The sequence below is a fragment of the Micropterus dolomieu genome, linkage group LG03, assembly GCF_021292245.1.
Source record: "Micropterus dolomieu isolate WLL.071019.BEF.003 ecotype Adirondacks linkage group LG03, ASM2129224v1, whole genome shotgun sequence".
Lineage (NCBI taxonomy): Eukaryota > Metazoa > Chordata > Actinopteri > Centrarchiformes > Centrarchidae > Micropterus > Micropterus dolomieu.
The window spans coordinates 12862701-12874805 of record NC_060152.1 but is presented as its reverse complement, the minus strand read 5'-3'; the positions used below and the strand labels follow the sequence as shown (position 1 = coordinate 12874805).

The window sequence follows — 12105 nt, the reverse complement described above, 5'->3', positions numbered from 1 at the left end:
ACGTTCTTAATGATCTGGATGACGTCTTTTGTTCAGCATGGCCTCCCCTTTCTCTTTGTGATTCTCACTGTGTCCTCGCCCCTGTCCGTTGTCCCTCTCTGTGTCAGTCTGGGCCAGCCCCTCCGGTGATCTCCTGCTGGGCAGTGAGGCTACACTCCAGTGTCAGGTAAAAGGTCTGGACCAAGGCTCCACAGTGCAGTGGAAGAGGCCAGATGGAAGTGCATATGGAGAGTCACACACAGCTCAACTCAGACCTGTGGACCGCTCATATGCAGGGACCTGGAAATGTATGTTCTCCTTTGGCGGCAAGGAGTACAATGAGAGCTTGCACATCAGTGTTAAAGGTAGGACACTGGTCTCTACCAAAGTCTTTGCATATGGTTTTTACTACAAGAAAAGCTACTTCTGTGGCCCCTGGCAAGCACAAGATGTTCTGTGTTTTATCTTTCAGAGCCTGCTCCTACAACATCTGAACCAGTCACTTCGAAAGGCTCAAAGGACATCCGTATGTGAAAAAATTTTGACAATGAGCATATATTGCCGGAAGTGATTCTTCAGTGGAGGTGTCATTAATGCATTATCTTCGCTTTCTTCTTTCAACCAGGTACCACTCCCAGTGCTGCTCAGCTGCTGGGGCTCAGCTGGTGGTTTTGGGTTGCCATTGGAGTTGGCTCCCTGGTTGTGATTCTCCTAATGGTCTGTGTCATTGTCTTGTGCAAGAGGATCAGAAGGAGGAAGGTCAGTAAAGAAAATCATCCAGGGAATCTTTATATTCTGCTTTGTAGATTGAAATTGGTAAGCAGGATGAAGGAGGATGGGTTACTGAAGCAAACCAAAAAATGATAATATGATTTCTTTTTTCTGCTATAGAGAAAATTGCAGAAGATGAAGTATGACCGCCAGCTACTGAAGTCCAAGCAGTACTGCAAGTGTAACCGGTAAACGTTCTTAACTTGCTTCTATCTGGTAAAAAAAAAAAAACTTTATCCCCTCTCCAGTAATCTCTGTTCACTTTACAGATGCTTTCTAATAGACTCTATTCACTTTATATATGAATGACAGTTTGACCTTCATTTTCACTGTGCCTTTTACCAAGTATCCCATTATTGTGTCGTAATTAGTGTGAAAACTTCTCCTCTTTCCTCTCTTTATCACAGCTCAACAGCTGCAGAAAAACCGCAGCAAAGACGCCGGAAAGAGAAGCCATCAGCCCTCCCTTTGCAACCCCAGCTAATGGAGTGACATGAAAGACAGATCGAAGAAAGGAGAGATAGACCAAAAGAAAGGCGGGGGGTGGTGGGGGGTGAGAGGAGGGGAAAGAGAGGTATAGATAGAGATAAAGAAAAAAGAGAGAGCAAGTGAAAGAGAACCTCAGTGTGAATATGGCATGAATGTAAATGGGCTTTTGAAGGCTCTTGATGAAAATAAAAATCAAATGTAATGATGTGGACAGCTTTTTCACCAAATATAACCAGTGAACTGACTGCAAATATGCTCTCCCACAGAGAACAGCAACAGTCTGTACTTACGTTTTATTTATGTAGCATATTAACATGTTTAGCCTATTCTTAGCATTGTCAACTTCTCATGTACTGCCTTCCATTTTAAATGTTATTCTGATGATTTAGATATAATTTCTTTCTTTTGATTAGCTTTGATGTTTTTGTGTACTTTTGTCTTTATTTCTGTAGGTTGTAAATGAAAAATCAGAGTACTGAATTAAAATATTGTGTCTATTTTCCTCAGTCAATAAACTATAAGATATAGAAAATTAGCAAAATGATTTCCATCCTCATATGACAGAATGTGGAGGCTTCTATCAGTGGGATAAAATCAGTAGACAGTAGAGCTGAATATGCATCGTTTATTATGAACCCCCTTTGCCTTTATGTAAATTTAAAACTGCAGGAAAGGCGGACTCCGCCAATAACAATAAAAATGTCTTCATAGAGAGGTAGTTACTAATAGGATGTATACTGAATGGCTATTTCAAGACAAAATGCCAGCCACAAGTAGTATCAAAAAAGGGGTTTAAAACAATAAAAATGTAAAGCATTAGAACTTTTACCTTGTTGAACATAATATCAAACATTGTCTTTACTCTTTCATGCCATGATATGCTTTAAACCGTGCCTGCATTGGATCAGAAGCTCCGTATTCCCCACAACTGGTGCAGTACAATGCAGGTGTTGACACCAGTGCAGCGGTGCATGTAATGAAACACACAGTAAACACCTGTTTTAAACAGCAACACAAGACCACCGATGACATGCAAACATACATATTCATATTTATTTAAGAGTGAAAAAAATAGTTTTTCTTGTATGAGTTGAGAAATTCTTCTTCTTCTACTTCTACGTTGGGTGTATGTGTGTACGAGAGAGAGAGACACTATGAAATCCTAATTTATGTAATCCATTTAGAACATAACAGATAGGATGGGATCATATTGGTGTCTGAGTGTCTAACTTCCTGTGTGTGTGTGTGTGTTTGTGTGTGTGTGAGAGAATGAAAGAGACACCTACAGTGCAGCCTACCAAATGTCAGAGCTGAACTCATCGCTGCACAGAGAACATCACATGTGAGTACTCCTAAACATACTGCTAATATACTCAGTATTTTACTTGTTAGTCGTTGATTTAAGGGATATTCTTACAGAGGGAAGATACAAAAGTCAGGATAGCATTATGTCTATCAACAAGGGAACAAATAGTTTCTACAAATGCTGACAAATCTCCCAGAACTTGCCTGAGATCGCTCTCGGAGACAGAAGCAAAGGGGCAGCGAGGGGCAAGGCTGTAGTATTGAAATCTAGTCTCGTTCGAGGCCACATTTTTCATTTTTTCTTATTAACTCTTTTCCTTGTTCGACATACTTATTGATTTATCTTGGCCTTGGCCTGTCTTGTTCACAGTATGCCTCAAAAACTGACGCAAATGATCTCAAATACTTACAAGAAAATGATGAGCCAGAATATCTCCAATGTTCTGGCTGAATGCCTTGTGATATTTGGCTGATAAAAACACAGATGATTTAGATGAAGTATAAGAATGCTGAATAATTTCTTCTCTGATTTATCACTAGCCTTAAATAATAATAATAATACTGTATCAGGCTCAATCTCAATGGAACTGAACTCTCTATGGGGCTTGTTTTAGAATTTACAAGTCTTTGTGTTGTGCTGTTCCTGATGACAACCCTGAGAAAGATTTCAAAATCTCAAATCAGAAATACCTAAAATAGAATCCCTTGTTTCTTGAAGTGTAAAGATCAAAACTTGTGCAATAACGGCGACAACATTTAGCTGATTTTGCAATCGTTAGCATTGACAGGGTGCTATACACAAGTAGCGCACAAACTAATTGTGTTCTCATAAAATAAATTTCTGGAAATATGAGTATAAGTAAGGTTTAAGTATGAAACCTAGGAGATTGTGAAATCTATATGTTGTTCCTCTAAACTGTTGGTGTCAACTGTTGCTAAGAAGCGCTTGTGGCCTACAAACATAAAAAATAATGGTTGCAGCTTTTTAACACCAATGATTTAAAAATATATATTTAAAATAATTCACTGTTGTTCAGAATAACTTGAAACTAGCTTTTACTGACATACATATTTACACTGTACACATATTACACTGTATAAATGTTATTAATTAATTAAGTTATTTGTCGAAAATTAGGTATTATTCTGAAGAGCACAGAGTAATCATTGAAATTCTAAACATTTTCACATATTGGCTGTTCATTTCTAACCTTAAAGAGAAATAATTATGATAGCTTGTTTGGTTTATGTATTTTGGGGCACTAACAGGGTCTGTAAAATATTTTATTATGCGTCATCGTTATGTGTCAAATGAATGAGATCTAGCTGACTCTTTACAGGCTCATTATGTGTTGAGTAAATCAGCAGTGGACAAATAGTATCTCAATACAAAGTATGTCAGTACTCAATGCGTTTTCAATAACTCCTTATGAAATGCGATTCATACTGTGCTCATCCACATGCTGTATGTGGCATACAGCGTATATAAACCTAATGTAACTCAAACATTCAACAGCACGCACAAACATCAAATTGTAAACAGTGGAAGTGTGAAGCAGGGGTTTTCTTTAATTGTAACATAAAACATAGTTCTGCTTTAACCCAACTATCCAACACTAAAGAAACTTAAAGAAAAACTTGTCAGATTTAGAGTCCATGTTTGGTTGGCACGTACCATGACAATATTGCCAAATGCTGTTATTTCTGGTTTGTCAAGTAATCTGAAATAAAACAAAGGAATGATTTGGCATTATGTACAATGTATTTTAAAAACAACTTTACACACTGCCTACTGATACTGTAATTCAGTATTCAAAGGTATCCCTGGACAAATTAAGTCTGTATATTATCAACACATGAGTCACATGATGAACACATGATGAAATGTTAAAAAATAATATCAATGTCAACATTATTGAGAACATAACAAAATGGCTGATCTAACATGGTTACAGAAGCATATATTATACTTCAACTGTTTAAGTTGCTGACACAGGGATACCCCTGTCTGTGTAATACAGCCAGAACGCTTGTGAACAGGTGCGGTACAAGAGATGATCAGATCATCTTGTGTATAGACTGATAAATCAGCATTTTGCCGTAATGTTCCTCTGTGGTGTTGAACTGTTCGCCATTAGCCCTGTTAATTTAAACCTTTATTCTTTACATTAATAAAGTTCATATGGATTGTTTTCATGTGTGTCAGAGAATTGTTGTGTGTGTTTGTGTTTGTAAAGGCGCTTGCCTCGAATTGCCCATTGAGGGACGTATAACCTATTTTGAATATAACTGAATCTAGTTGAAGCAAATACGCTTTACAGTTTTTACCGAGGTTGATACAGCATTTATGGCCACAGGAGAGATCAGCTGATCTATTCCGTGTTAGACCATGGTCATCTTAAAATAAGTCTCGGAAGAAGGCTGTCATGCTGTCAATACTTTGACTAGTTTGTTTGTCTGCACATTAAAATTTGTACCAGTTTGTTTCAAAGAATCTTGATAAAGGTTTTTTGCGAACCGACGGTACAGGCCAAGCAGAAGGACGGGGATACCTTTTGCTGAGTTGGCTCGTTGTTCAGGCACATTTGATTTGAAATTAAACAATTCTAAAGTTGACGCTTGAGTGTTCACATCAACTGTATGTTGAAAAGTAACATCTCTAACTTGTGGTACCGCAATTTTAATGGACCCAAAATGTATTTGTCAAATGACATTTTAATAAACAACGTAAATAGAGTTTCATGATCAATATTTGATTGCGGGTTTGTAGTTTGTGATTGAAGTCTGCGACCAAAAGATATCAGCAGGCACTTGGTATCATACCTGGTGATACCATACCTCTGCCAGATCGTTACTGCAGCGACCTTCATGCATTGCTTGTTTTGGGGGCTTTTACAATCATCTGTAAACAGATGCACAGCTGTATTGACCCCGAGTGACTGACTTGGCCCAACACTACCATGTTTGGCCATAGAAAGCTACTTGTTTAAGGCCATTGTTCTGCTGTTCATGTTCTGAAATTCAGGGTACTATGTAAAACAAAGCGCTATGAGTTCTACAGAGTTCACCCAGTAACATCTTCAAAGACAGATGAAGCTGGAAGTCAGCACTTTAAGCTCAGTCACTGTTTTATTTCAAATCCAGTGTGCTGGAATACAGTTAAAATAATGTAAAATGTATTACTTATCAAATATAGTAAATGCAAAAACATTATGTATTCCCTTCTCCCTCCCAGAGTGGTGAGGAGCATGTCAACATTCATATTTAGAGGCTCAGTGTGTATTTATATGTCTTTTCTGTAGGCGATTACCAAGCTGTGTTTCCCTTGCTCTGTTATGAAAATATAATGTCTATGTTGCTCTGGGGGTGTTTTCATATGAGACATTAGGATTCCCTTTTCATGGCTATTACTCAGTTCTCTTTTTCATTGTCTGTCTTACACAAATGAACACACACACGCACACAATCATTCAAAGTGAAACTGAAATTTCTGAACCAGTGTGTCCCCCCCTCTTGTATTTCCATTTTGGGGTTGTCATTCCATCAGGAGCCAAAGTCAGGTTAGAGAATGTTAATTTCAGTACTTGAGAAAATAAAGATATACAGTATATAAAGTTTACTTATTGGGAGCACCTGTGATGGACTAACGACCTGTCCAGGGTGTACCCCGCCTTTCGCCCATTGTAAGCTGAGATTTGCTCCAGCCCCCCTGTACGCAGGATAAGCGGTTGACGATGGATGGATGGATACTGGGAGCACTTAACAGTAGTTAAACAAAGCTATGTAAACACCTGGAACACATTTGTGATGTAGAAAACACTGGTATAAATAGGTGTGGTGATCAGCATGTTGATATGTGAGGTTTCTGAGCAACAGGAGACAGCTAGCAGAGCTCCAAACAGTCATCTGTGCTCCAACTGCAGGTGCAAGCTGCACATTTTATGATTTTTAAACAATCCACAATCCCTCAATTTAAAATGATCATCTGGTGGGTGATTTCCCATTCTGTGAACTCCCCTCATGCGTGGCTTCAGTTCCACGCAGGTTTCAGTTGTCAGTACAGATTCTGATGAGTGGTGTCAGTGTATAAACACGGCAATCGATCATAAGCATTGCGATCGATCGCTGACCAGCCTCCGATTGAAATTTTTCTAATTTGCCGTTTCATTTGTAACATGGTGACAATTGAGCAATGCTCCTCCAGTGCTGCTAATGTGTGTGAGCTTTGCCACTTCAATGTTAAACTGCTAAATGAGAAGATGGTTCCCAGTAGGCCAAGGGTAATGTGCACTGAACCAGGAAATGAAACATAATGGTTAAACTGCTTTAATGCTGTAACAGTAAAGTAGGACGGGTGCACCTGTGTGTGTCGGAGTGATTGAATGAAATACACTGCAACTGCCAGTGTTTTTAGCATTGTTGCTGTATATATACAAATAATAACGTGTGTTTTTCCCATTTATGAGACACGTAGTATGCTTGTAATGTCAGTGCAGATCTAGGAATTTTAAAGCTTACAGCTGCGGAACATATTACATTTGCAGACAAACTATTGTCACTAATAGACAGTTAACCTTCCTAGAGTGTAGCAGAACAGAAGAGCAGTTGTCTATTTCAAACTGAAATTAGTTTTGACGACCACTGTACTGTCAATTTTCTACTTTTTTACTTTAAGTGAAGCAGTGACGTGAATATTACTTTGAACAAATATATTTTTGAGGGTGTTAATGCCTTTATTATATAGTTGATAGTGTAGATATAGACAGACAATGTGGTATGAAATGCAACTAACGTCCACAGCTTGAATCGAACCAGAGATGTTGTGGTAATTTGATGCGCCTTAACCTTTAACCTATTGGGGCACCCGAGCATTTTATAGTTATTTGACATTATACTGATCATACAGCATGATGTAGTACTGAATGTACATACACTAAACCTGAATATACTTGTGCAGGTGCATCAGTGAAGAAATGCTTACATGTGCAATGACATTGAAAATGTATTTTTACTCGAAGGAGTCTGCAGAGAAGCTGTTTTATTGAGATAATGTGTATCTGACAGCAGGGGTTGCTTTTTAATCTGTATTTTGTGTCTATGACCTCAAATACAGATTAATTGCTCAGTCCCCACCTTCCACGGGCAGATCATTACCTCAGTGGAGAGGTTCTGACAGTAGTTTGGATGTATGACATGATCAAATAGATTATTTACAGGAATTTTACAGGAGATCACATCAACTACAGAAGTAGTTATTGCTGCATACATGTATGTAGGCGCTGATGCACTGTGCGGCAGTTTTTCCACTGTGTAACCAACGTCATCATTAAACTCTGCAAATCAGCTTTATGTTAATGACAACTGTACAGTAATAGTATGAACAACATGGACTGTGCTGTGTCTCTTACTGAACCATGATGCAGTTTTCCTACGATATAAACAATTCTGCTACGTTTGCATTTCTTAGGAATAATACACAAACATGATTTGATATCTATTCCTACGTGACAGTCGTGCTCGAGTTTAAATCTAAGCTAACTGGAACAAAACTCAAAGAATCTATTTTTCCATTCTGATGAAATAATTATGCAGCAGCCTACAACCAATACAGTAAGACACAAAAATAACATAACCATTGATGTGTACGAATGATGGAGGTGCAGAGGTGAGTGGGAGAGACAGAAAATAACTTTTCTTCATCTACTGTTTCACAACTCTTGAGGTTTCAAAGAAGCTTGAATGAAGTTCCCCTCATAACAGACAAACTGTTTTCAGTCATTGAGCAGAATGTCACTTGTTTCTGATTCTCAACCTCTTTTCCACTGACATTTTATTTATTTCTGAAACAGAATAGTCACAGACACTAACACATACAGTACAAACTCGGTACCTTCCCTTCTTCGCAGGGTGTCACACATCCTCCTGTGTATTTGGCTACCTGCCTCACACACAATTCATCTAACTCGAAATGGTTATAAAACACACACAAAAAAACCCAAATGAGAGACAGAAAATAGAGATCGCATGGTGAGGGAAACCCTCTGTAGGAGAGAATGGAGGTTGAGGAAACAAGATATATGTGAAAAAAGTGAATCACCCTTTATTCTTGCTTGTGGCCCACACTTTTAGTCTTTTTCTCTTTCAGTAATGACACGATGTGGTACACACGCCCTCGTTAGGTGTGTGACTAATGAGGGAGTCCTCACTTTCAGGTGTTTTCCATCAAAATCACAGCTCAAAAACAGATATGTGTCCACGGAGAAAGCCAAAGTCAAACCTATTCTTTTGCGACAGATTAATGTCCAGATGTTCTCTAACAGAATATTCATTTTACACTAGGCCTAGAAGTAAAGGCATCGACATGGTAGCCATAACTTGAAGGGTTTGTTCTAAGGAGCAAACAAAAGGTTTGTTTCATTTTGAGCTCAGAGGGAAGAGAAGCAGGTGTGAGCCCTTCATGAAGGCAGTACAGAGGCAAGCAGACAAACCTCAGAGAGACACATGAGACGTGAGCGAGATGTTTGTTTTGTCCTTGTTGTGGTTCATGTCTCTAAACCACCTCGGCAGTGTGCTTCTGTAGTTCTAGTCCCTTAACTGATCCCTGTAGCATTCATTAGTTAGCTTGGGATGAGTTGGCTTTAGATACATTACCTCATTATTGTATGAAGAAGAATTTGGATTTTGTTGTGATGCTGAAAAGACTGTTTTCATTGTAATAATCTTCAAGCTATCTGTTATACTTTGTTCTCTCTTCTTCTAACCCACTGAAGCCTGTAATTCGACAAACGGTGCCTTATTTTACAATGTTTCTTTTTTGGTATTAATAAAAAGAATGGTTATCAAGTTTCTCTAAAAAGAAAAAAACTAAAATAAACTCAATCCCGACTTTGGCTGCCATTTCAGTTTCATTTCCATCCCTTTAACTTTTAAGAAACTGTCAAACTTTGGAATTGGTTTGAAATGTGTAAATGTTTATTAGAGGATTTTTCTTCTCAGTATTTAACTCTCGTAATAATATCACATCACAACAGATATAAAGCAATGTTGTAAAAGTAACAATTTTGCAGTTGTGTGAATTATTTCTGTAAGGATTACAATAAGCTGTAAGAGACCAGACCACAGATGTTATATTACTGTTGTATTGAGTGCAGACGAGACTCCACAGCAGGTTAGATAAGCACAAGCAGATGTTTGGCTCCCTCACAGGTGTACGTTTACCCAGTAAGTATTACAAGAATTACTATGTTGTGCAGACAGAATTTTACACTGGATGACTGAAAATTGATTGAACACTGACTTTACATTGAACAAGTGTGTAGGCCTGTTTACTTAACGTAAAATTCAGTGGTTAGCGCTACAAAATGTCTTTATTACCAAAAACATATAAAAAGAAATGTTCATTCCTCAGTGGGATCCACCAAAAGCAGCACTGCAAAAGCAGTGAGTGCAGGATTATATTAGGTTTTACAGACAAATGTTCAGAGATGAAACCTGCACTTTGTTAGTTTTGGTTTGTTTGTTTAATGTCCAAGCTTCTCTCATTTGCTTGGTTAATTCTAATCAGCTTGTATATTATCATTGTACACTAATTTGTAATTAATCAGAACAGAAAACAAGAATTTGATTAGATGAAAACATTCAATAAAAATTGTTCATCTCTTCCATCTGCACGGATCGTTTGGCGCCGTTTGACATGTTCACAAACTCATGCAGACGAGAATTTGTTCTACCCCTACCAGACCTTTATTTAAATTCCGGTCAAATTAGTTTTTACTATCAAAGTGTCAGACATGGTATGCTGAATTGCAAGGAAATTTGTCTAAAATGATGTTCATGAAGTTTGGTGCGGCCAAAAAACAGACAAAAACAGTCAAAACGTTTGACTTAACACCAGTATGATGCTGTATGTCTTCTATGGAGAGCTGTAACAAGCAGAAACACATTACATGTCAGGTTATCGAACAATGAAGGAAAAGGTGAATTATGTAACTTTAAAGTTCCACAACTGTGAAGTTAAGAAAAATATTGTGTACATGTTTGTTGGTATGTGTGCTTCTTAGGCTGATAATCAGTATCTTTACGTTTGGCCAGTAGACTATTTTATCTAATATAACTATTTTAACATCGTGTTTCTAGGCCAATAAAGTATTTTTGTTTGTCGGGCAAGAGACAAATTGCCCTGAAAACTTTATACAACTTTAACATCCATTTATCTTTTTGTGAACTTTAAGACTAGAAAGTACACTGATGTGCGTCACTCCCAAAAACAGCACTTGCTCTAAAGACTTTATCGTTAATTAACGTGATTGAGTAAAAACAATTTTCATGAAATAGAAAGTTTAAAGTGATATTAGGTCTGTGTGTAAGAATGAACACAGGGACTGGTCTCAGAGTTGTAACAAGGTGATCTTACAGAGAAGAAGATGAAATGCATTGACGGATGTATTTTTCAGATTTGACGCCTTTAGTATGTATGTTAAACTCATACGATCACATCTCTCAGTGCAGCCGTCCCAGTTAAGACAATTTCCCGAAAACAATTTATTTTTCTCTCACGTAATTTGTCTGTTTCTTTTTAGGAAATGGTACATTTTTAATTTGCATTTATGAGCTGCTTTTGTGAAGATTGGTCCAGCAGTTCATGGCTTGAATTCTGATACACTAATTATGTATCTAAATCAGAACAATTATATGACCAGGGAAAAATCAACAGAGCAATTATAATAAATTAGGCCGTAAGCCGCCTCTGTGCTATTTGGAACGTGCTAAAGATAGATAATGAGCCCAGTGAGACCCTTCACAAATTTTGGGACTTCTGTTATCAGGCAGCAACTCAAATAACATTTTTTGCCAATTAAGATTAGTTCTTTTCTATTGGACGGATTAAAAAGTTAAAAGGAACAAAGAAAATACTGAGTACATAAGAATTCACTGATAAAAATATGGCATCATTACACTGCCCAAATGTTTTTATCTGCTGTTATAATGAAGCCTTTACATTTTTGTCCTAAACAACATAACAGGCGATCCGTTTGAGATAGTTTTAAGTTGGTAAAAAAAAAGAAGCATAGGGACTGTGCCCTCTTCCTCTGTAACAACCAATCAAAGGTCATTATTCTGATCTGGGGTTTGATCAACGACTGTGTGCTTCGTTTTCAGACCAATCATTGGCGAGGGAGGTGCAACGGCACTTAAAAAGAGGGTTTGTTTGACAAATATTCCACATTTCCACGGGCTCCAGATCACTGAACACAGAGGGACTCAACAACAGTTGTAAGTATGCTGTCATTTATTTTTTTAAATTCAAGATAAAAATACATATACAAAGATTTACTGCTGTACCTGCTAAATTTCACTGTCAAATGTCTTTTCATACCTGATACTAATTTTGCATCAAAAACCTGTAAGATCACAGTGAGCTCAGTGGGGCTGAAATGTCAAAGTGAGTTTTATATATTCACCTTCAAGACAAGATATATTAATCATATGCACGCACTGATCATTTAAATAAAACTAAAATACTAAAACATTAAACATGAAAATGATCAACAGCAAACATAA

General features: G+C 37.5%; 2 protein-coding genes across 2 annotated transcripts in view; both read left to right on the top strand.

Moving 5' to 3' along the window:
• Window positions 1-1281, top strand: part of LOC123968059 (T-cell surface glycoprotein CD4-like) — a 5012-nt gene extending 3731 nt beyond the window's left edge. Inside the window, exons 7-11 of the mRNA XM_046044534.1 lie at window positions 108-344; window positions 452-505; window positions 605-738; window positions 871-938; window positions 1158-1281. Coding sequence (XP_045900490.1) covers window positions 108-344; window positions 452-505; window positions 605-738; window positions 871-938; window positions 1158-1242 — 578 coding nt within the window. The 3' untranslated portion in view covers window positions 1243-1281. The remainder of the gene's footprint in view (window positions 1-107; window positions 345-451; window positions 506-604; window positions 739-870; window positions 939-1157) is intronic.
• A 1288-nt stretch (window positions 1282-2569) lies between these two features.
• The window catches only part of LOC123968490 (T-cell surface glycoprotein CD4-like), a 19387-nt gene continuing 9851 nt past the window's right edge, over window positions 2570-12105 (top strand). The window contains exons 1-2 of the mRNA XM_046045299.1: window positions 2570-2581; window positions 11704-11817. The gene's annotated coding sequence lies outside the window, so the exon portion shown is untranslated. The remainder of the gene's footprint in view (window positions 2582-11703; window positions 11818-12105) is intronic.